Source organism: Oncorhynchus masou, chromosome 5 (assembly GCF_036934945.1).
Source record: "Oncorhynchus masou masou isolate Uvic2021 chromosome 5, UVic_Omas_1.1, whole genome shotgun sequence".
NCBI classification, from domain to species: domain Eukaryota; kingdom Metazoa; phylum Chordata; class Actinopteri; order Salmoniformes; family Salmonidae; genus Oncorhynchus; species Oncorhynchus masou.
In genome coordinates this window covers 80,287,471-80,311,018 of record NC_088216.1, presented here as the reverse complement: position 1 = coordinate 80,311,018, position 23,548 = coordinate 80,287,471, and the positions used below count along the sequence as shown (strand labels likewise).

The 23,548-nt window shown below is 45.0% G+C and overlaps 1 protein-coding gene across 5 annotated transcripts in view; it reads left to right on the top strand.

Moving 5' to 3' along the window:
• Positions 1-16,594, top strand: part of LOC135540344 (protein kinase C and casein kinase substrate in neurons protein 1-like) — a 59,475-nt gene extending 42,881 nt beyond the window's left edge. For 3 of the 5 annotated variants that reach the window (XM_064966936.1, XM_064966935.1, XM_064966938.1), the window contains 7 exons: positions 55-290; positions 460-615; positions 5,581-5,756; positions 5,858-5,978; positions 6,175-6,521; positions 11,814-12,016; positions 16,015-16,594. In XM_064966936.1, the coding sequence (XP_064823008.1) occupies positions 55-290; positions 460-615; positions 5,581-5,756; positions 5,858-5,978; positions 6,175-6,521; positions 11,814-12,016; positions 16,015-16,154 (1,379 nt within the window). In that variant the 3' untranslated portion in view covers positions 16,155-16,594. Of the gene's footprint in view, positions 1-54; positions 291-459; positions 616-5,580; positions 5,757-5,857; positions 5,979-6,174; positions 6,522-11,813; positions 12,017-12,366; positions 12,427-12,829; positions 15,668-16,014 lie in introns of those variants that run through there. The other 2 variants (XM_064966940.1, XM_064966939.1) reach the window with 2 other exon arrangements.
• Positions 16,595-23,548: the final 6,954 nt, after the last annotated feature.

Genomic DNA, 23,548 nt, shown 5'->3' with positions numbered 1-23,548 from the left:
CCTGGCCCTCTTCTCCTTCTCCCTCTAACCCTACCTCTTCTCCCTCTCCCTCAGGGCCCCAGTACGGCAGTGTGGAGAGGGCCTGGGTGGCAATGATGACCGAGGCTGAGAAGGTGAGTGAGCTGCACCAGGATGTGAAGAACGGACTGCTCAACAATGACTTTGAGAAGGTGAAGAACTGGCAGAAGGACTCCTACCACAAACAGATGATGGGAGGCTTCAAGGAAACCAAGGAGGCAGAGGAGGGCTTCAAGAAAGCCCAGAAACCATGGGCCAAGAAGCTCAAGGAGGTGAGGGGCAACCACCTGAACTACTGTACACTTGAGAATTGCCGTAGAGATCTGGACCAAATCAGAACATGCACCACGCTCTGCTGTAACCTTGAAGTAGTTTGCATTGAAATGATACCTCCAAAAGTGTAAATATCCTTCAAAAATATACCATATCTTCTCTCCTCAGCTTGAGACTGCCAAGAAGACGTACCACCTGGCGTGTAAGGAGGAGAAGGTGGCGTCCAGCAGAGAGGCCAACAGCAAGGCAGACACCTCAGTCACAGCCGACCAGCAGAAGAAGCTCCTAGACAAGGTGGACAAGTGCAAGCAGGACTCTCAGAAGGTGAGCTCCCCAGGCCCCCACTCCCCAGGCCCCCACTCCCCAGACCCCTACTCCCCTGAGTCCTACTGCCCAGAACCCTACTGCCCAGACCCCTACTCCCCAGGCCCCTACTCCCCAGGCCCCTAATCCCCAGGCCCCTACTCCCCAGACCCCTACTCCCCTGAGTCCTACTGCCCAGAACCCTACTGCCCAGACCCCTACTCCCCAGGCCCCTACTCCCCAGGCCCCTACTCCCCAGGCCCCTACTCCCCAGACCCCTACTCCCCTGAGTCCTACTCCCCAGACCCCTACTCCCCTGAGTCCTACTGCCCAGAACCCTACTGCCCAGAACCCTACTGCCCAGACCCCTACTCCCCAGGCCCCTACTCCCCAGGCCCCTAATCCCCAGGCCCCTACTCCCCAGACCCCTACTCCCCTGAGTCCTACTGCCCAGAACCCTACTGCCCAGACCCCTACTCCCCAGGCCCCTACTCCCCAGAACCCTACTGCCCAGGCCCCTACTCCCCAGGCCCCTACTCCCCAGGCCCCCACTCCCCAGGCCCCCACTCCCCAGGCCCCTACTACCCCAGACCCCTACTCCCCAGACCCCTACTCCCCTGACCCCTACTCCCCCTGACTCCTACTGCCCAGGCCCCCACTCCCCAGGCCCCTACTCCCCAGGCCCCTACTCCCCAGACCCCTACTCCCCAGACCCCTACCCCTGACCCCTACTCCCCTGACTCCTACTCCCCAGGCCCCTACTCCCCAGGCCCCCACTCCCCAGGCCCCTACTCCCCAGGCCCCTACTCCCCTGACTCCTACTGCCCAGAACCCTACTGCCCAGACCCCTACTCCCCTGACTCCTACTGCCCAGAACCCTACTGCCCAGGCCCCCACTCCCCAGGCCCCTACTCCCCTGACTCCTACTCCCCAGGCCCCCACTCCCCAGGCCCCCACTCCCCAGACCCCTACTCCCCTGAGTCCTACTGCCCAGAACCCTACTGCCCAGACCCCTACTCCCCAGGCCCCTACTCCCCAGGCCCCCACTCCCCAGGCCCCTACTCCCCAGGCCCCTACTCCCCTGAGTCCTACTGCCCAGAACCCTACTGCCCAGACCCCTACTCCCCAGACCCCTACTCCCCAGGCCCCTACTCCCCAGGCCCCTACTCCCCAGGCCCCCACTCCCCAGGCCCCTACTCCCCAGGCCCCCACTCCCCAGGCCCCTACTCCCCAGGCCCCTACTCCCCAGGCCCCTACCGCCCAGACCCTCCACTGCTCACCCTCCTCTTCCTCCGTCTCTTCATGATAGGGAGGCCTCTCATCCTATTACCATTACTAGCTCTGAAACATTAAAACCCATTCTGAAAGGGCTCTGAAACACCAAAACCCATTCTGAAAGGGCTCTGAAACACCAAAACACATTCTGAAAGGGCTCTGAAACACCAAAACACATTCTGAAAGGGCTCTGAAACACCAAAACACATTCTGAAAGGGCTCTGAAACATTAAAACACATTCTGAAAGGGCTCTGAAACACCAAAACATATTCTGAAAGGGCTCTGAAACATTAAAACACATTCTGAAAGGGCTCTGAAACACTAAAACACATTCTGAAAGGGCTCTGAAACACCAAAACACATTCTGAAAGGGCTCTGAAACACTAAAACACATTCTGAAAGGGCTCTGAAACACCAAAACATATTCTGAAAGGGCTCTGAAACATTAAAACACATTCTGAAAGGGCTCTGAAACACTAAAACACATTCTGAAAGGGCTCTGAAACATTAAAACACATTCTAAAAGGGCTCTGAAACATTAAAACCCATTCTGAAAGGGCTCTGAAACACCAAAACACATTCTGAAAGGGCTCTGAAACACCAAAACACATTCTGAAAGGGCTCTGAAACATTAAAACACATTCTGAAAGGGCTCTGAAACATTAAAACACATTCTGAAAGGGCTCTGAAACACCAAAACATATTCTGAAAGGGCTCTGAAACATTAAAACACATTCTGAAAGGGCTCTGAAACACTAAAACACATTCTGAAAGGGCTCTGAAACACTAAAACACATTCTGAAAGGGCTCTGAAACACCAAAACACATTCTGAAAGGGCTCTGAAACACCAAAACACATTCTGAAAGGGCTCTGAAACACTAAAACACATTCTGAAAGGGCTCTGAAACACCAAAACACATTCTGAAAGGGCTCTGAAACATTAAAATAAACATTCTGAAAGGGCTCTGAAACACCAAAAAACATTCTGAAAGGGCTCTGAAACACTAAAACACATTCTGAAAGGGCTCTGAAACACTAAAACACATTCTGAAAGGGCTCTGAAACACTAAAACACATTCTGAAAGGGCTCTGAAACACTAAAACACATTCTGAAAGGGCTCTGAAACACCAAAACACATTCTGAAAGGGCTCTGAAACACTAAAACACATTCTGAAAGGGCTCTGAAACATTAAAACACATTCTGAAAGGGCTCTGAAACACTAAAACACATTCTGAAAGGGCTCTGAAACATTAAAACACATTCTAAAAGGGCTCTGAAACATTAAAACCCATTCTGAAAGGGCTCTGAAACACCAAAACACATTCTGAAAGGGCTCTGAAACACCAAAACACATTCTGAAAGGGCTCTGAAACACCAAAACACATTCTGAAAGTGCTCTGAAACATTAAAACACATTCTGAAAGGGCTCTGAAACATTAAAACACATTCTGAAAGGGCTCTGAAACACCAAAACATATTCTGAAAGGGCTCTGAAACATTAAAACACATTCTGAAAGGGCTCTGAAACACTAAAACACATTCTAAAAGGGCTCTGAAACATTAAAACACATTCTGAAAGGGCTCTGAAACATTAAAATAAACATTCTGAAAGGGCTCTGAAACACCAAAACACATTCTGAAAGGGCTCTGAAACACTAAAACACATTCTGAAAGGGCTCTGAAACACTAAAACACATTCTGAAAGGGCTCTGAAACACCAAAACACATTCTGAAAGGGCTCTGAAACACCAAAACACATTCTGAAAGGGCTCTGAAACACTAAAACACATTCTGAAAGGGCTCTGAAACACCAAAACACATTCTGAAAGGGCTCTGAAACATTAAAATAAACATTCTGAAAGGGCTCTGAAACACTAAAACACATTCTGAAAGGGCTCTGAAACATTAAAACACATTCTAAAAGGGCTCTGAAACATTAAAACACATTCTGAAAGGGCTCTGAAACATTAAAACACATTCTGAAAGGGCTCTGAAACACTAAAACACATTCTGAAAGGGCTCTGAAACACCAAAACATATTCTGAAAGGGCTCTGAAACATTAAAACACATTCTGAAAGGGCTCTGAAACACTAAAACACATTCTAAAAGGGCTCTGAAACACTAAAACACATTCTAAAAGGGCTCTGAAACATTAAAACACATTCTGAAAGGGCTCTGAAACACTAAAACACATTCTAAAAGGGCTCTGAAACACTAAAACACATTCTAAAAGGGCTCTGAAACATTAAAACACATTCTGAAAGGGCTCTGAAACATTAAAATAAACATTCTGAAAGGGCTCTGAAACACCAAAACACATTCTGAAAGGGCTCTGAAACACTAAAACACATTCTGAAAGGGCTCTGAAACACTAAAACACATTCTGAAAGGGCTCTGAAACATTAAAACACATTCTGAAAGGGCTCTGAAACATTAAAACACATTCTGAAAGGGCTCTGAAACACTAAAACACATTCTGAAAGGGCTCTGAAACATTAAAACACATTCTAAAAGGGCTCTGAAACATTAAAACCCATTCTGAAAGGGCTCTGAAACACCAAAACACATTCTGAAAGGGTTCTGAAACACCAAAACACATTCTGAAAGGGCTCTGAAACACCAAAACACATTCTGAAAGGGCTCTGAAACATTAAAACACATTCTGAAAGGGCTCTGAAACATTAAAACACATTCTGAAAGGGCTCTGAAACACCAAAACATATTCTGAAAGGGCTCTGAAACATTAAAACACATTCTGAAAGGGCTCTGAAACACTAAAACACATTCTGAAAGGGTTCTGAAACATTAAAACACATTCTGAAAGGGCTCTGAAACACTAAAACACATTCTGAAAGGGCTCTGAAACACCAAAACATATTCTGAAAGGGCTCTGAAACATTAAAACACATTCTGAAAGGGCTCTGAAACACTAAAACACATTCTAAAAGGGCTCTGAAACACTAAAACACATTCTAAAAGGGCTCTGAAACATTAAAACACATTCTGAAAGGGCTCTGAAACATTAAAATAAACATTCTGAAAGGGCTCTGAAACACCAAAACACATTCTGAAAGGGCTCTGAAACACTAAAACACATTCTGAAAGGGCTCTGAAACACTAAAACACATTCTGAAAGGGCTCTGAAACACCAAAACACATTTTGAAAGGGCTCTGAAACACCAAAACACATTCTGAAAGGGCTCTGAAACACTAAAACACATTCTGAAAGGGCTCTGAAACACCAAAACACATTCTGAAAGGGCTCTGAAACATTAAAATAAACATTCTGAAAGGGCTCTGAAACACCAAAAAACATTCTGAAAGGGCTCTGAAACACTAAAACACATTCTGAAAGGGCTCTGAAACACTAAAACACATTCTGAAAGGGCTCTGAAACATTAAAACACATTCTGAAAGGGCTCTGAAACACTAAAACACATTCTGAAAGGGCTCTGAAACACTAAAACACATTCTGAAAGGGCTCTGAAACACTAAAACACATTCTGAAAGGGCTCTGAAACATTAAAACACATTCTGAAAGGGCTCTGAAACATTAAAACACATTCTGAAAGGGCTCTGAAACATTAAAACACATAACCCGCTTTGCGGGGGTCAACGGACCCTCAGCTCCCAACTGTACAGCCTGTGTGGTTGTTTATCCCTAACATGTTATTAACATACTCTCTGTCTGATCTTCACCATGCAGGCTAAGGAGAAGTATGAGAAGACTCTGGATGAGCTGAGGAAGTGTACACCCCAGTACATGGAGAACATGGAGACAGTGTTTGACACGTGTCAGCAGTTTGAGGAGAAGAGACTGAGCTTCCTCAGGGAGGTGCTGCTGGACATCAAACGACACCTCAACCTCACCGAGAACCAAAGGTAGGTCCATATTCACACCACCTGGGCACCACCATTATGATACACTGAGTCAAGATGAATGTGTCAGAATAGAGATGTAACTTCTCTCTATCGGTCTTCAGTTACGCCACAGTGTACAGAGACCTGGACCACACCATCACCTCTGCCAGTGCACAAGATGACCTGAAGTGGTTCAGCAACAACCACGGCCCTGGTATGCATATGAACTGGCCCCAGTTTGAGGTACACAACCACTTCTTCCCAGTTAGCCTAACAATGCGTGTGCTTTAATTGATCGTTTTCAACTCATGAAATTAATTTCAATTCATTTCCTCCATTGACTGAATGGGAAAAACTAGGAATTGACTTGTAACTGGCTTGCTCCCCACCTTCCTTCCTTCCTTCCTTCCTTCCTTCCTTCCTTCCTTCCTCCTTCCAGGAGTACAATCCAGAGCTCACTCACATGATCAGCAAACGAGAGAAGTCGAAGAAAGGGGCAGACGGTATAATGCTGACGAGCGTGACAGCAGCACCCAACCATGTAGCAGCACCCAACCATGTGGCAGCACCCAACCATGTAGCAGCACCCAACCATGTAGCAGCACCCAACCATGTAGCAGCACCCAACCATGTGGCAGCACCCAACCATGTGGCAGCACCCAACCATGTGGCAGCACCCAACCATGTGGCAGCACCCAACCATGTGGCAGCACCCAACCATGTGGCAGCACCCAACCATGTGGCAGCACCCAACCATGTGGCAGCACCGGCTGGAGACAGGGGCAGGTTGGTCTCACAGACAGGGGCAGGTTGGTCTCACAGACAGGGGCAGGTTGGTCTCACAGACAGGGGCAGGTTGGTCTCACAGACAGGGGCGGGTTGGTCTCACAGACAGGGGCAGGTTGGTCTTACAGACAGGGGCAGGTTGGTCTCTCCACCGCCACGGTTACCTTCTGTAGAAGAACAAACATGCCTTTCTAACATGTAGAGTCACTGTGAGTGTCATCACAGAGACCATTTTCATGTTTTATCAATACTAACAGCAGAATGACTCTATTTTTACGATGTCAGGGGTGTAATAGACATTTACATTACATTTAAGTCATTTAGCAGACGCTCTTATCCAGAGCGACTTACAAATTGGTGAATTCACCTTCTGACATCCAGTGGAACAGCCACTTTACAATAGTGCATCTAAATCATTAAGGGGGGGTGAGAAGGATTACTTATCCTATCCTAGGTATTCCTTGAAGAGGTGGGGTTTCAGGTGTCTCCGGAAGGTGGTGATTGACTCCGCTGTCCTGGCGTCGTGAGGGAGTTTGTTCCACCATTGGGGGGCCAGAGCAGCGAACAGTTTTGACTGGGCTGAGCGGGAACTGTACTTCCTCAATGGTAGGGAGGCGAGCAGGCCAGAGGTGGATGAACGCAGTGCCCTTGCTTGGGTGTAGGGCCTGATCAGAGCCTGGAGGTACTGCGGTGCCGTTCCCCTCACACCTCCGTAGGCAAGCACCATGGTCTTGTAGCGGATGCGAGCTTCAACTGGAAGCCAGTGGAGGGAGCGGAGGAGCGGGGTGACGTGAGAGAACTTGGGAAGGTTGAACACCAGACGGGCTGCGGCGTTCTGGATGAGTTGTAGGGGTTTAATGGCACAGGCAGGGAGCCCAGCCAACAGCGAGTTGCAGTAATCCAGACGGGAGATGACAAGTGCCTGGATTAGGACCTGCGCCGCTTCCTGTGTGAGGCAGGGTCGTACTCTGCGGATGTTGTAGAGCATGAACCTACAGGAACGGGCCACCGCCATGATGTTGGTTGAGAGCGACAGGGTGTTGTCCAGGATCACGCCAAGGTTCTTAGCGCTCTGGGAGGAGGACACAATGGAGTTGTCAACCGTGATGGCGAGATCATGGAACGGGCAGTCCTTCCCCGGGAGGAAGAGCAGCTCCGTCTTGCCGAGGTTCAGCTTGAGGTGGTGATCCGTCATCCACACTGATATGTCTGCCAGACATGCAGAGATGCGATTCGCCACCTGGTCATCAGAAGGGGGAAAGGAGAAGATTAATTGTGTGTCGTCTGCATAGCAATGATAGGAGAGACCATGTGAGGTTATGACAGAGCCAAGTGACTTGGTGTATAGCGAGAATAGGAGAGGGCCTAGAACAGAGCCCTGGGGGACACCAGTGGTGAGAGCGCGTGGCGAGGAGACAGATTCTCGCCACGCCACCTGGTAGGAGCGACCTGTCAGGTAGGACGCAATCCAAGCGTGGGCCGCGCCGGAGATGCCCAACTCGGAGAGGGTGGAGAGGAGGATCTGATGGTTCACAGTATCGAAGGCAGCCGATAGGTCTAGAAGGATGAGAGCAGAGGAGAGAGAGTTAGCTTTAGCAGTGCGGAGCGCCTCCGTGATACAGAGAAGAGCAGTCTCAGTTGAATGACTAGTCTTGAAACCTGACTGATTTGGATCAAGAAGGTCATTCTGAGAGAGATAGCGGGAGAGCTGGCCAAGGACGGCACGTTCAAGAGTTTTGGAGAGAAAAGAAAGAAGGGATACTGGTCTGTAGTTGTTGACATCGGAGGGATCGAGTGTAGGTTTTTTCAGAAGGGGTGCAACTCTCGCTCTCTTGAAGACGGAAGGGACGTAGCCAGCGGTCAGGGATGAGTTGATGAGCGAGGTGAGGTAAGGGAGAAGGTCTCCGGAAATGGTCTGGAGAAGAGAGGAGGGGATAGGGTCAAGCGGGCAGGTTGTTGGGCGGCTGGCCGTCACAAGAAGCGAGATTTCATCTGGAGAGAGAGGGGAGAAAGAGGTCAGAGCACAGGGTAGGGCAGTGTGAGCAGAACCAGCGGTGTCGTTTGACTTAGCAAACGAGGATCGGATGTCGTCGACCTTCTTTTCAAAATGGTTGACGAAGTCATCTGCAGAGAGGGAGGAGGGGGGGAGGGGGAGGAGGATTCAGGAGGGAGGAGAAGGTGGCAAAGAGCTTCCTAGGGTTAGAGGCAGATGCTTGGAATTTAGAGTGGTAGAAAGTGGCTTTAGCAGCAGAGACAGAGGAGGAAAATGTAGAGAGGAGGGAGTGAAAGGATGCCAGGTCCGCAGGGAGGCGAGTTTTCCTCCATTTCCGCTCGGCTGCCCGGAGCTCTGTTCTGTGAGCTCGCAATGAGTCATCGAGCCACGGAGCGGGAGGGGAGGACCGAGCCGGCCTGGAGGATAGGGGACATAGAGAGTCAAAGGATGCAGAAAGGGAAGAGAGGAGGGTTGAGGAGGCAGAATCAGGAGATAGGTTGGAGAAGGTATGAGCAGAGGGAAGAGATGATAGGATGGAAGAGGAGAGAGTAGCGGGGGAGAGAGAGCGAAGGTTGGGACGGCGCGATACCATCCGAGTAGTGGCAGTGTGGGAAGTGTTGGATGAGAGCGAGAGGGAAAAGGATACAAGGTAGTGGTCGGAGACTTGGAGGGGAGTTGCAATGAGGTTAGTGGAAGAACAGCATCTACTAAAGATGAGGTCGAGCATATTGCCTGCCTTGTGAGTAGGGGGGGAAGGTGAGAGGGTGAGGTCAAAAGAGGAGAGGAGTGGAAAGAAGGAGGCAGAGAGGAATGAGTCAAAGGTAGACGTGGGGAGGTTAAAGTCGCCCAGGACTGTGAGAGGTGAGCCGTCCTCAGGAAAGGAGCTTATCAAGGCATCAAGCTCATTGATGAACTCTCCGAGGGAACCTGGAGGGCGATAAATGATAAGGATGTTAAGCTTGAAAGGGCTGGTAACTGTGACAGCATGGAATTCAAAGGAGGCGATAGACAGATGGGTAAGGGGAGAGAGAGAGAATGACCACTTGGGAGAGATGAGGATCCCGGTGCCACCACCCCGCTGACCAGAAGCTCGGGGTGTGCGAGAACACGTGGGCGGACGAAGAGAGAGCAGTAGGAGTAGCAGTGTTATCTGTGGTGATCCATGTTTCCGTCAGTGCCAAGAAGTCGAGGGACTGGAGGGAGGCATAGGCTGAGATGAACTCTGCCTTGTTGGCCGCAGATCGGCAGTTCCAGAGGCTACCGGAGACCTGGAACTCCACGTGGGTCGTGCGCGCTGGGACCACCAGATTAGGTGGCCGCGGCCACGCGGTGTGGTGCGTTTGTATGGTCTGTGCAGAGAGGAGAGAACAGGGATAGATAGACACATAGTTGACAGGCTACAGAAGAGGCTACGCTAATGCAAAGGAGATTGGAATGACAAGTGGACTACACGTCTCGAATGTTCAGAAAGTTAAGCTTACGTAGCAAGAATCTTATTGACTAAAATGATTGAAATGATACAGTACTGCTGGAGTAGGCTAGCTGGTAGTGGCTGCGATGTTGACACTACACTAATCAAGTCGTTCCGTCGAGTGTAATAGTTTCTACAGTGCTGCTATTCGGGGGCTAGCTGGCTAGCTAGCAGGTTGATTGCGTTACGTTACCTTAAAAGAACGACAATAGCTGGCTAGCTAACCTAGAAAATCGCTCTAGGCTACACAATTGTCTTAGATACAAAGACGGCTATGTAGCTAGCTAGCTACGATCAAACAAATCAAACCGTTGTACTGTAATAGTTTCTACAGTGCTGCTATTCGGGGCTAGCTGGCTAGCTACGTTAAAAGAACGACAATAGTTGGCCAGCTAACCTAGAAAATCGCTCTAGACTACACAATTGCCTTAGATACAAAGACGGCTATGTAGCTGGCTAGCTACGATCAAACAAATCAAACCGTTGTACTGTAATGAAGTGAAATGAAAAAGTGATACTACCTGTGGAGCGACGCGGAATGTTGACCGGGTAGTTGAAGTTCAATTCGGTAGAGGTTGGCTAGCTGTTGGCTAGCTAGCTAGCAGCATCTCCTACGTTAAGGACGACAAATAGCTGGCTAGCTAACCTCGGTAAATTAAGATAATCACTCTAAGTCTACACACTCTAAACTACACAATTATCTTGGATACGAAGACAGCGAAGACAACTATGTAGCTAGCTGACACTACGCTAATCGAGTCGTTCAGTTGAGTGTAATAGTTTCTACAGTGCTGGTGGACAGTGGATGTTAGCTAGCTGCTTAGCTAGCTGCTGGGCAGATACGTTAGGACGACGAAATACGATAATTATGCAATTATCTTTGATACAAAGACGGCTATGTAGCTAGCTAAGAAGAAATTGCTAAGATTAGACAAATCAAACCGTTGTACTATAATGAAATGTAATGAAAAGTTATACTACCTGCGGACCGAAGTGTAGATGCGACCGCTCGCTGCAACCCGGAACCGGAACACTGTGCAATAGTAATAAGTAAGTAAGTAAGTAAGCCTTGTCCGATGTGTAGTGTGTAAGGGGTTAAATTGTAAATATGCCTTGTCCGAGCCAGAACAGCCCATAGGTGCAATAGGCAATATATGAATTATGTGGATGAGATGTTATATCTGTTTTCATACAGATGATATCAGTTGTTTGCTCAAGACTATTTCCTCTTGTTTTGGGGGCCAGAACATTTATCTAATCTAATGCCCAGGAGGTGGCAGCAATGATTAATGTTGATATGAAGTTAACCGTTCATAAATACAAAGCATGTTATTGCAAACTACAGTATCAATACGATGTCGATTAGGGCAGCCCCCCGCACCTCTCTGATGGGGTTAAATGCCAAATATTTCGGTTGAGTGCATTCAGTTGTTCAACTAACCAGCTATCCCCTTTCCCTTTCCAACAACCTGTTGTGAAATGTCACAGTTGTGTTTGGTAATATCTCCACACGGGCTGTTGAGTGGCCAGAAGATGATGTCACCCAGTTGTTTTAGTATTATTATGTGATTATAGCAGAACAGAGAAGTGGGGGCGGGGCATGTTTTCTCGTGCTGGGTTGACATGAGTAAAGAGATCAGCTCATAAAAGTGAAACATCCAGTTTGGGTCTCCAATTCACTCAGCCCTTTCTCCTCTGTGCTGGTCACATGATGACCATGTTGATGAATAGTGATCCTAGTTCCTGGAGGAAGCTTGTGGTGAAACTTTTCTGCAAACGAACAATGATGATGATGGTGTAGGATGTTGAAACGTCTCCTCCTCCACAGTGTGAGCAGCTCTGATAAGAACCAGGCCTCCCAGGACCAGTCGGCAGAGTGGTCAGACGATGAGCAGGCCGCGCCAAACTCAGGCTCAGACACCAATGGGGGTGGAGCCAACCCCTTTGAGGACGAGTCAGCGAAGGGCGTACGGGTGAGGGCGCTGTACGACTACGACGGGCAGGAACAGGATGAACTCACCTTTAAAGCAGGTGAGCATCCCAACAAGAACTAGCAACTCTATTTGGTTGTGATTCTGTTTGTCATGTATCTTTTGAAAATGTTATGTCATTTGGGACAATAACGTTACTAATACTGCTGCTACTACTGCTGCTACTACTACGACTACAACTACTACTACTACTTGTGAACCTTTTATAAACGAAATCTGTTGATTGGGTTCCACAAGAAAGACACTAAATTGTGCACTGGACTTTTCAATTATATTTGTTTTGATATATATGATTTAAAACCAATCATCTAACTAACCCGCAGTATGATAAAAGGTTTCCAAACATGAAAATCAGTTTTTTTGTCTCATTACCTTTTTCATCCCAAAAAGAAAACAAACAATAGCAACATCCACGGCCCTGGCATGCATATGAACTGGCATCAGTTTGAGGTACAGTTTGCAAAAAGTTAACACACACACCTCAAATATAACCCAGATTTCAACCAAAAATCTACAACAGAGTTTCAAGGTTTGGTTGATTTCAAATTGAATTCAAATTGAATTCATGTTTGTTGATAATCAAAAATCAATCAAAATTGTATGTCAATCTGATGTCTCCCTCTCTCCTTCCCTTCCTCTCTCTCGCTCTCTCTCCATCTCCATCTCTCACTCTCTCTCCCTCTCCCTCTCTCCATCTCTCTCTCTTGCTCTCTCTCCCTCTCTCTCTCTATCTCCCTCGCTCTCTCCCTCTCTCCCTTGCTCTCCAACTCTCCCTCTCTCTCTCTCTCCACCTCGCTCTCCCTCTCTCCATCTTGCTCTCCCTCTCCATCTCTCGCTCCGTCCTTTCTCACAGGAGACGAGCTAACTAAACTAGAAGACGAGGATGAGCAGGGCTGGTGTAAAGGCCTGTTGGACAGTGGCAAGTTGGGTTTATATCCTGCTAATTACGTAGAGCCCATCTAGTTGGGTTTATATCCTGCTAATTACGTAGAGCCCATTTTGTTGGGCTTATATCCTGTTAATTACGTAGAGCCCATCTAGTTGCTTGGGTCACCCAGACTGAACTATCCAATCATACTGCACATTGCCAGAGACTTCAATGCAACGCTTCCCTGTTCCCCCTCTCTGCCTGACCAACCAACACACTGACTGAGCAGTCTTTTTTAAACACTCCCCTAGGACCCACATCAGAGAAACACAGCACCAACATAACCAACACATATCAGCTACAACACTGGGATTGTTATCACAGTCAAACCATGGCAGTATGTGTGTACCAACAACACCACAACTCCTACGAGCGCAGGAAAAATATTCTGCCGTGTTCTATTCAAATGTGCTGTGGTTGTGATGAAATTTACCTGGCAGTATGGAAGTATGTTCCCTCGTAACACTAGTGATATGGTATAGTCAATGGTGCCTGCATAGCCAGAATAAGCTATGCACTGTGCATTGTAAATATTAGCAGATTTTTTTTGCAACCTGGATGCTATGCGAAACTGTACAGTCCTGTTTTTTTTGTTTTTTTTGCATCTGTCATTCCATGTAAGGCTTTAAATATGCTGTACAGTACAACAGATTCTCACTGTTTTTCTATCTTTTCTATGTGAGTTGCTCCTGTGTTGAGTGTTATGCAGTGTTTGGTGTTTTCCCCCTGAAGTCCCCCTGAGCAGCAGCAGCAGCATGTCCTACTGGATCACAATAATGACATTTAGCTGATCCTTGACAAATCACTGTCGAGCGGAGCAGAGCAGTACTACACTGTCGAGCGGAGCAGAGCAGTACTACACTGTTGAGCGGAGCAGAGCAGTACTACACTGTTGAGCGGAGCAGAGCAGTACTACACTGTTGAGTGGAGCAGAGCAGTACTACACTGTCGAGCGGAGCAGAGCAGTACTACACTGTTGAGCGGAGCAGAGCAGTACTACACTGTTGAGTGGAGCAGAGCAGTACTACACTGTCGAGCGGAGCAGAGCAGTACTACACTGTTGAGCGGAGCAGAGCAGTACTACACTGTTGAGTGGAGCAGAGCAGTACTACACTGTTGAGCGGAGCAGAGCAGTACTACACTGTTGAGCGGAGCAGAGCAGTACTACACTGTCGAGCGGAGCAGAGCAGTACTACACTGTTGAGTGGAGCAGAGCAGTACTACACTGTTGAGTGGAGCAGAGCAGTACTACACTGTTGAGCGGAGCAGAGCAGTACTACACTGTTGAGTGGAGCAGAGCAGTACTACACTGTTGAGCGGAGCAGAGCAGTACTACACTGTCGAGCGGAGCAGAGCAGTACTACACTGTTGAGTGGAGCAGAGCAGTACTACACTGTTGAGCGGAGCAGAGCAGTACTACACTGTTGAGCGGAGCAGAGCAGTACTACACTGTTGAGTGGAGCAGAGCAGTACTACACTGTTGAGCGGAGCAGAGCAGTACTACACTGTTGAGTGGAGCAGAGCAGTACTACACTGTTGAGTGGAGCAGAGCAGTACTACACTGTTGAGCCTTGTTCAGTGTAACGGTATACAACAGTGTTTCTCTACACTGGTAAGCTTGGATGCCTGTTTATGTTGAGAACCTGCTCTCAAGATCAGATGAAATCAGTGTCTGTGACGCACTCAGGCGTAGTGGGTGCGGAGTCAGGCGCAGAAGGCAGAAGGTACAGAATAGTGCTTTTATTTAGGCACAGTGAAAATCGTATGCGCCAAATACCGGGCGCACATCCACGATTGGCCCAAAAACAGGACCTAACTAGTCCAGAGAAAAACCCAAAACGAAACGCACTACCACACATAAACACAGTGGAAAAATAAGCCCGCACAAAGAGCAGGCGGTCCTTACCGGCTTAAATAGCCCAACTACAAACCTAAACAAGAAACAGGTGAAACCAATAAGACAAAACCAACAGAAAAGGGAAAAGGGAACGGCGGCAGCTAGTAGACCGGTGACGACAACCGCCGAGCGCCGCCCGAACAGGAAGAGGAGCCACCTTCGGTAGGAGTCGTGACAGTCAGATAACCACCTGATGGACCACTCAGCAATGTCCCAGGGACCGGTTCCCGTCGGACCATGGATCCTGGGAATGACTGGTATAGAATACATACCTTCCCCAAGGCAGCATTGAGTGTACTTCTAGTACCTCTGACCATGTCCCTCATGTGCCTGTAATTTCCTGTGTAATTTCTTGACCCCACTGATTTCTGGACTCATCACTTCTAGTACCTCTGACCATGTGTTGGGTTTAGGTGTGAGAGCATGTGAACAACACCCCCTTCCTTTTTTCTGGTTACATGTTTACAGCAGTGGCTTTTTAGAAGGGTCAGGGTTCAAACATTAATTAGCCTACGTGTGCCTCCACAAAGGTTTAGCACAAATACAAAAATGATCCAACACCACCCTACTCCATCAATGGTGAAACGGGAATAGGCTTGTCATCAGAAAGGGACTGTCCCTGACCAAATTAAAGGAGCCAAAGAAATGTGGGAATATGAGCTAATTCTGGGAATTTGCTGTATGGATGATCACATTTACAGTAACAATCCAACGAGAGCCCCACTTCCCCATGGGAGATACTAGATCCTGTCTCCTCTGGCTCAACACTGTAACCATAACTGCTTTTGTTGCCATGGCTTCAGTTTATTATACGACTTCTATGTCCTGTCTTTTTTCTGAATGAAAATGATGTCACGTTTACTGTGTCCCGGCTCAGTCTCCAACTTGCTATCTCTGATCTAACAGTCATTGGATGCTCGATTACCATAAATAAGCATTGAATTCTACTGTGAGCTTACTGTACAAATTGTGAAAACTGATGCCAATGATTTTGGTCTCTTAACTGGTCAAATTGAGACAAATCAGTATATTCTGTTGTTGTTTTTTAACATCTCCAAATAATTGGGAGAATTTGAATCTATGCAGCACAAAATCCTGTTAAATCTCAACCCTTGTAATTTGAGCTTGTGAATCCAACAGAATCTTCAGCAGAGATTATACTTGTAATATGTGTGACTGTTATATGACACAGCTGTTGTGTTCGTTTCCTTAGCAACCCTGGGAGGTAGTGAAGGCTATAATACCCCGATTGCTCTCTCAACACAAGAGGTGTGTACTCTTACTGACATGGGGACAAAAAGCTACAGTACAAAGTGCATTGAAGAAAAAGGCAGAAAGCGGAGCCTCTACTGAAATATTGATGAGGAAACTGAATTTTCTGCTGCAAGAAGTTTATTCTGGAGATCTGGGATATATGGCTGTGGGGGGACATTTTGGGACCGTACACATCCGATTGTGGGATAAAACACTTTAACCATCAGCTCTCAGTGAGTGTTGTGGCAGCGCAAGCTCTGAAACACAAGCCAAGCTAACTTCGTAAATGCTTTACCTGAGCCACCACTCATACTCACAACACACACTCTAACAGGGAGAGAAAGAGAGCATGCATATTTAACGATGCATTTACCTTGCATTTTACCTCGTTTTGCGTACTGTATGTAGGGGAACCAGTGGTCGGACATGTGGGAAAGCCCTAGTGGTCTAGAAGTCTGTCTGTTTAGCTATTTACTCTACAAACTGTAGTGCCTGTTCATCTGCATACAACAAAATAAAATTCTTCATCAAAACATTGATATGACTATTGTGATGATGATAGGTACATGCATTCTGTGGATAGAGGGGTGGTATACATCCATAAAAAAAATGTTTCCCCGGTGCTGGATCCAAGAGGATAACGTAAAACAAAAAAGTAAATCTGCACCCTGGTATGATGCTCCAAAGAAATGCACTCTGTGGGCATGTCGACGCACACTCTTAGAAAAAAGGGTTATGTTTGTCCCCATAGGTGAACCCTTTTTGGTTCCATGTAGAACCATTTTGGGTTCCAGTTAGAACTGTTTTGGAAAGGCTTCTACATAGAAACCCAAAATATTCTACCTGAAACCAAAAGTTTCTTCAAAGGGTTATCCTATGGGGACAGTCGAATAACCGTTTTTTGTTCTAGATAGCAATTTCTTTTCTAAGAGTGTAGTGTCCATTTATGTATATTCTAGACCCTGGGTATTCAACGCCTACCCCACTAGGTCCGGAGCCTGCTGGTTTTCTGTTCTACCTGATAATTAAATGCACACACCTGGTATCCCAGGTCTAAATCAGTCCCTAGGGGGGCAATGAAAAAATGCAGTGCAACTGGCTTCAAGGTCCAGAGTTGAGTTTGAGAGCTCTAGACTATGTGGAGGACCCCATTTAATACGGAACCGACGTTAAATCACTTTACATAAATCCTGGAGATATAGCACTCTACAGCTTATCATTGGCATATATGAGCCTTTATAACGTCTTATGACAAGTCTAATCATTGCTATACCTGCAGGCTGTAAGTAAAGTTTTCCCCAACTCGCCACTAGAGGTCATCAGTAAACTTCAGCTCCTACCAGGGTATGTGAGTCGTGCGGACCTGGAACCGGAGCTTGTCCAATTTGATTGGAACTTGGAGCAAGATTCCCAAAGGCTGGAGCGTCGGCTTTCTCACCAGCTCCAATTTGTCTCCAGTAGCACTCACTCCACGAGCTCAGGGCATGCCGCTCCAGCATGCATTTGTAGTCTACTAGTGTGCTGCTAATAGTCCCTTGCTTTAGCTACTGTCATGGAATTCGCTAAATGTTTCTTTCTTTTTTATGGATAAAACGCACAGGTGCCAAATCAAGGTGACTTACAAAGATGAGAGCATGAGAGGGAGTGTTGACATACTGTTATGTTTTCTATTTTGTTTTATAAAAATAATAATAATTCATAATACAAAAATAAAATCAACTTACATTGCTACATCAAACATGTCTTACAAACCAAACAGCTATTAATAATAAGGAAGGTGACCCTGATTCACCTAGGGGTCGCTCCTCTCTCGGTCATGCCCCCAAGACATTTGATATTGTTGGAAACTTGAGGGGGGGGGGGGGGACAAGTTGGGAGGGTTGTCAGTGAAATGGGACACACCCGAGCCTAGGTGTGTCCCATTTCGCTGACGACCCTCACAGCTCCACCCACCGACATCCTATTAAGGAAAACAAGAGCAGAGAGAAAGACAGAGTGGGAGGGTCATCACAAGTTCAATCTTGGTTTCACCAGACCAGATAATCTTGTTTCTTATGGTCAGAGTCTTTTATGTGCCTTTTGGCAAACTCCAAGCGGGCTATCATGTGCCTTTTACTGAGGAGCGGTTTCTGTCTGGCCACTACCATAAAGGCCTGATTGTTGGAGCACTGCAGAGATGGTTGTCCTTCTGGAAGGTTCTCCCATCTCCACAGAGGAACTCTGGAACTCTATCAGAGTGACCATCGGAATCTTGGTCCCCTGATTGCCAAGTTTGCCCGGGCGGCCAGCTCTAGGAAGAGTCTTGGTGGTTCCATACTTCTTCCATTTAAGAATGATGGAGGCTGCTGTGTTCTTGGGGACCTTCAATGCTTCCGATTTCTTTTGCACCTGAGCTCAATTTTGAGTCTCATAGCAAAGGGTCTGAATAGTTATGTAAATAAGGTATTTCTGTTTGTATTTTTTATTAATGAGCTAATTTCTAAAAACATTTTTTTGCCTTGTCATTATGGGGTATTGTGTGTAGATTGATGTGGATTTTTATTTATTTAATACATTTCAAATATGGGGTGGGAATAAGCCAGGCCTATTGGGCCAAAACAATTATGGCCTGTTGTATATATAATAGATCGAAAATGAACGAAACGTTTAAGGTAAAATACTTTTTTGTTTATAAATACTTTGCTACAAAGAAACACTTAGTTACAGTATCTACCCCCCTCGTTCCTTTCTTTTAGCATGTGCACGGGGTACGTACACCATCACCATCTGTTCAGATTCCACAATGATTCTTTTGTTGTGGATGTTTCATGTAGCCAGCGTGTAACAACTGCCATATCCCGCGGGTACAACAATGGCATCCGGTCTATAACCTAACAGTTTAGTACCATACCAGCAGGTGGTATCCAAGCTTGACACATAACAGTGACACATTCAGAATTATGTCCCTGTAATTGAGGATGATTTCCACTCAGTTTGTGATTCACCTGTGTCAATTGAAGAAATTAGAGAGGCTCTGAATTCAATGAAAAAAGGGAAATCACCCTGATGGCCTGTCAGTTGAATTCTAAAGACAGTTTTGGGAATTACTAGAAGACATGATTTTCAATATGTTTCAAGATTGCATTAAAAATGGGGAAATGGTCTCCACTATGAAACAGGGCCTTATTTCATTGATTCCGAAGCCTGATTGACAATTGGAGACCAATTACTTTATTAAATGTTGATTACAAGTTGATTGCTCTGGTTTATGCCAAAAGATTAAAGAAAGGAATAGATACCATTAGAAATTAAACTCAAACAGGATTTATGAAGGGCCGTCACATTTTCTGCATTTTCATTGCATCAGGATTAATGCTGAATGTTTCAAAATGTGAAATATTATGTTTATTTGACTCTGATGATAAAGAAATAGAACATATTCCTGTAAAGGACTGTGTTAAATATTTAGGAATACATCTGTCAAAAAACCACTTAGTCAGACAACATATGAATTTCTCTCCTAAAATTAAGAGAACTAAAAATATATTTAATAATTGGCTACAAAGAGATCTTTCTATACTTGGGAGAGTACTTCTGTCCAAGGCAGAGGGACTGTCTCGTTTTGTGTACCCCTCATTATCGTTATGTGTAAATCCAGCTACTTGTAAAGAGATCAATAAGACCTTTCTTGACTTCATCTGGAAAAATAAGTCTCACAAACTAAAAAAAAAACAGTCCTTTCTAACAAAAGAGCTTAAGGCGGTCTAGAAGTGTTGGATTTTGGTGACATAAATAACACTTTCAAGATAAACTGGTTGAAATAAATGTTTGATCAATACTGATTCAATATGGTATTTCATTCCAAATAATGTGTTTAATCAATTGGGAGGTCTCCAATTCTTTCTGAAATTTAATTATATTCCTGAAAGATTACCTGCTAAATTGGCTCGGTTTCACCAACAAGCTTTAATGGCCTGGAAAATAAAGCTCTTTTGTGGAATAATTCAGACATAACTGTAAGGAATAAGTCATTGTTCTACCCCAGCTGGCATGAGAGGAATAATGACTTTGTTCTTGATATTTTCGACAACAAGGGTAATATTCTCACATATGAACAATTTATAACATTGAAAGAGTTTCCAATACCTTTCAGAGAGTTTATTTCTGTGATCAAAGCCGTTCCCAGTGATCTAACTACACTTATGAAAACTCATCTTAATTTTGGGAATGATCACAGAGTTTATCCAGAACTCAGAAAGAAGGCGTGGGCTTACTTGAGAGATCTTGTTGTAATAAATATATAAGACAAATTCTTCATTCACAAAACCAACTTACACCGAGGGGGAAGTTTTTCTGGAACATGCTTATTCCTGACATTGTCTGGAAAAATGCTTTGTTAAGGCCTTACAAATACTGTATACCAAACAAAGTTAAGGATGTGCACTACAACATTTTACATAAGACATATCCATGTAATTCTATGATTTCCAAATGTATGGCTATTGATGATATCTGCGTTTTCTGTGAAAAAGAAGGTGAATGTTACTATTGCAATGATAACAAAACCACTGAAATGATTGTTAATTTTTTATATTCTTGTTGTCAAATACTTTATACACAAACACATTTTTTTAAATTATCTTATTAAAACATTAACCCTAGTGAATAACTACAATAATAACATCTTCATGAATCAATCAAATTGTTTAGTTTTTGTATTATTTTATTGATATTTGTTGTATGTTTGAGTATTGTTAAAACCTCTTATGGCTGCATCCCTTGTTCTCAATTTCCACCTGAAGACATACCCTAATCTAACAGCCTGTAGCTCAGCCCCAGAGGCAAGGATGTGCATATTCTTGGTATCATTTGAATGGGAACATTCTGAAGTTTGTGGAAATGTTAATTGAATGTAGGAGAATATAACACAGTAGATCTGGTGGAAGAAAAGAGAAAGAAAGAGCATACATGTTCTGTTTTTTTATTGTTGAAGCATCGTCTTTCACATGTACTAGAATAGCCACACAGTCAGATAGGATACTGGAGATAATTTCGCTGGATAACACAAGAGGGCAACTGTAGGTGTGCAAAGTTTCAGACTGATAACTTCAGGAATGGGTGAGCTACATGACATTTAGCATGCAGTCACCCAGGTGTCCCACACAAGTTGCCCAAATGTACCCAAGTGGCCGAATTGGTGAAATGACCTATAACTATATACAACAGTGCAAATAACTATATACAACATATCAAAAAGCAATTCTAACACACGAAAAAATACATAAACATGTAAAAAATATATTAGAAAAAAATAATGTAGTAGTAGACCCTTTGGAAGTCCTCAACACAATATTTTGCTGCCTGTGCCATGTCCCATAGCAGTCTCTTTCTGATGTAAGGCAGAGGCAAACTGAACAAGTGGTGCAGGTCATGCAACACAGAACACAATGATGCCTCCATGCTGTGTCCTTTTGGCCCTGAGGCACAGTCATGCCTGCAGTAATGAACTGTGGCATATGAACACCACTGGAGGCAGGAGTAGAGTGGGCAGAGGTAGAGCGGGCAGCTTGGCACCGGGGGCTCCCAGTCGGAGTCACTATCACTGTGAAAGAAAACAATAAAAAAATATATTTGTATTGTATGAGCCTTTTATCATAACATAAATTAAACAGATATGTATTGTATAGAGCAGAGGGAACAGTCACTAAGGTGAAGTGCTGTTCCATTCAACTCCGGCCATTGTTGTGGGCCTGCCCTCCCCTCCCCCGAACAGCACCCAATGGCTATTTCATATGGAAATGAAGAGGAGTAGCAGGCGCAGCGACCATGTGTGTGTTTGCTGTTCTACTCCATTCCATTTGAATAAAAAATGGAAAATATATACATCTGACATGGAATATATACACACACACACAGGTTATGGGTCGTACACATACATACACACACACACACACACACTATAACCAATGTGTATTTTACACATTTTATCACACATTTCATTGCAAATTGCAAAAAAGAAATATATATATATATACAGTGCCTTGCGAAAGTATTTTGCCCCCTTGAACTTTGCGACCTTTTGCCACATTTCAGGCTTCAAACATAAATATATAAAACTGTATTTTTTTGTGAAGAATCAACAACAAGTGGGACACAATCATGAAGTGGAAGACATTTATTGGATATTTCAAACTTTTTTAACAGATCAAAACCTGAAAAATTGGGCATGCAAAATTATTCAGCCCCTTTACTTTCAGTGCAGCAAACTCTCTCCAGAAGTTCAGTGAGGATCTCTGAATGATCCAATGTTGACCTAAATGACTAATGATGATAAATACAATCCACCTGTGTGTAATCAAGTCTCCGTATAAATGCACCTGCACTGTGATAGTCTCAGAGGTCCGTTAAAAGCGCAGAGAGCATCATGAAGAACAAGGAACACACCAGGCAGGTCCGAGATACTGTTGTGAAGAAGTTTAAAGCCGGATTTGGATACAAAAAGATTTCCCAAGCTTTAAACATCCCAAGGAGCACTGTGCAAGCGATAATATTGAAATGGAAGGAGTATCAGACCACTGCAAATCTACCAAGACCTGGCCGTCCCTCTAAACTTTCAGCTCATACAAGGAGAAGACTGATCAGAGATGCAGCCAAGAGGCCCATGATCACTCTGGATGAACTGCAGAGATCTACAGCTGAGGTGGGAGACTCTGTCCATAGGACAACAATCAGTCGTATATTGCACAAATCTGGCCTTTATGGAAGAGTGGCAAGAAGAAAGCCATTTCTTAAAGATATCCATAAAAAGTGTTGTTTAAAGTTTGCCACAAGCCACCTGGGAGACACACCAAACATGTGGAAGAAGGTGCTCTGGTCAGATGAAACCAAAATGGAACTTTTTGGCAACAATAGTACATCAACAACAGTCCTTCCTGTCCTGTCCTTGAAGAAACAGCTCCTCAGCTTGCGTAACAAGCGTCACTGCAACTACGCTGATGTTCAAGGTGAGAATGGAGTTCGTAATTACATCGAAAGCTCTGTAAAAAATTGATAGAGATGGAATTCACGGCACAAACGGTTTACAAAATGTTTCGATTTAGGCTATAAAAATGGATTTTATCAAAGAAAACAGCACTTCATTTGATCACTGGGACCCTCAGGAAGATAAATAAGAGCAAGATATCAGAATGTAAGTCATAATTTTACCTTCAGATGTGAATGTGTAAAAACTGTCATGGCGGAAAATGTTTTTTGTTGTTGATCGCTCTTTTCTCAAACAAAAGCATGGAATTTGTTCTCTGTAATAGCTATTTTAAATCGTAAAACGTAGTTTGAATACCAAGATTCTAATCTTTTGAAGGATGTAAGACACTTGCATTTTCAAGAATGTTTAATGTTACGTCGTTGTATTTTTAGTTGTCACTGAAATTTCCCCTGATGTTGATACCTGTACGGGGATCGCAGCCATAAGAGGTTTTAATATGGCTGCGATCCCCGTACAGGGATCAACATGA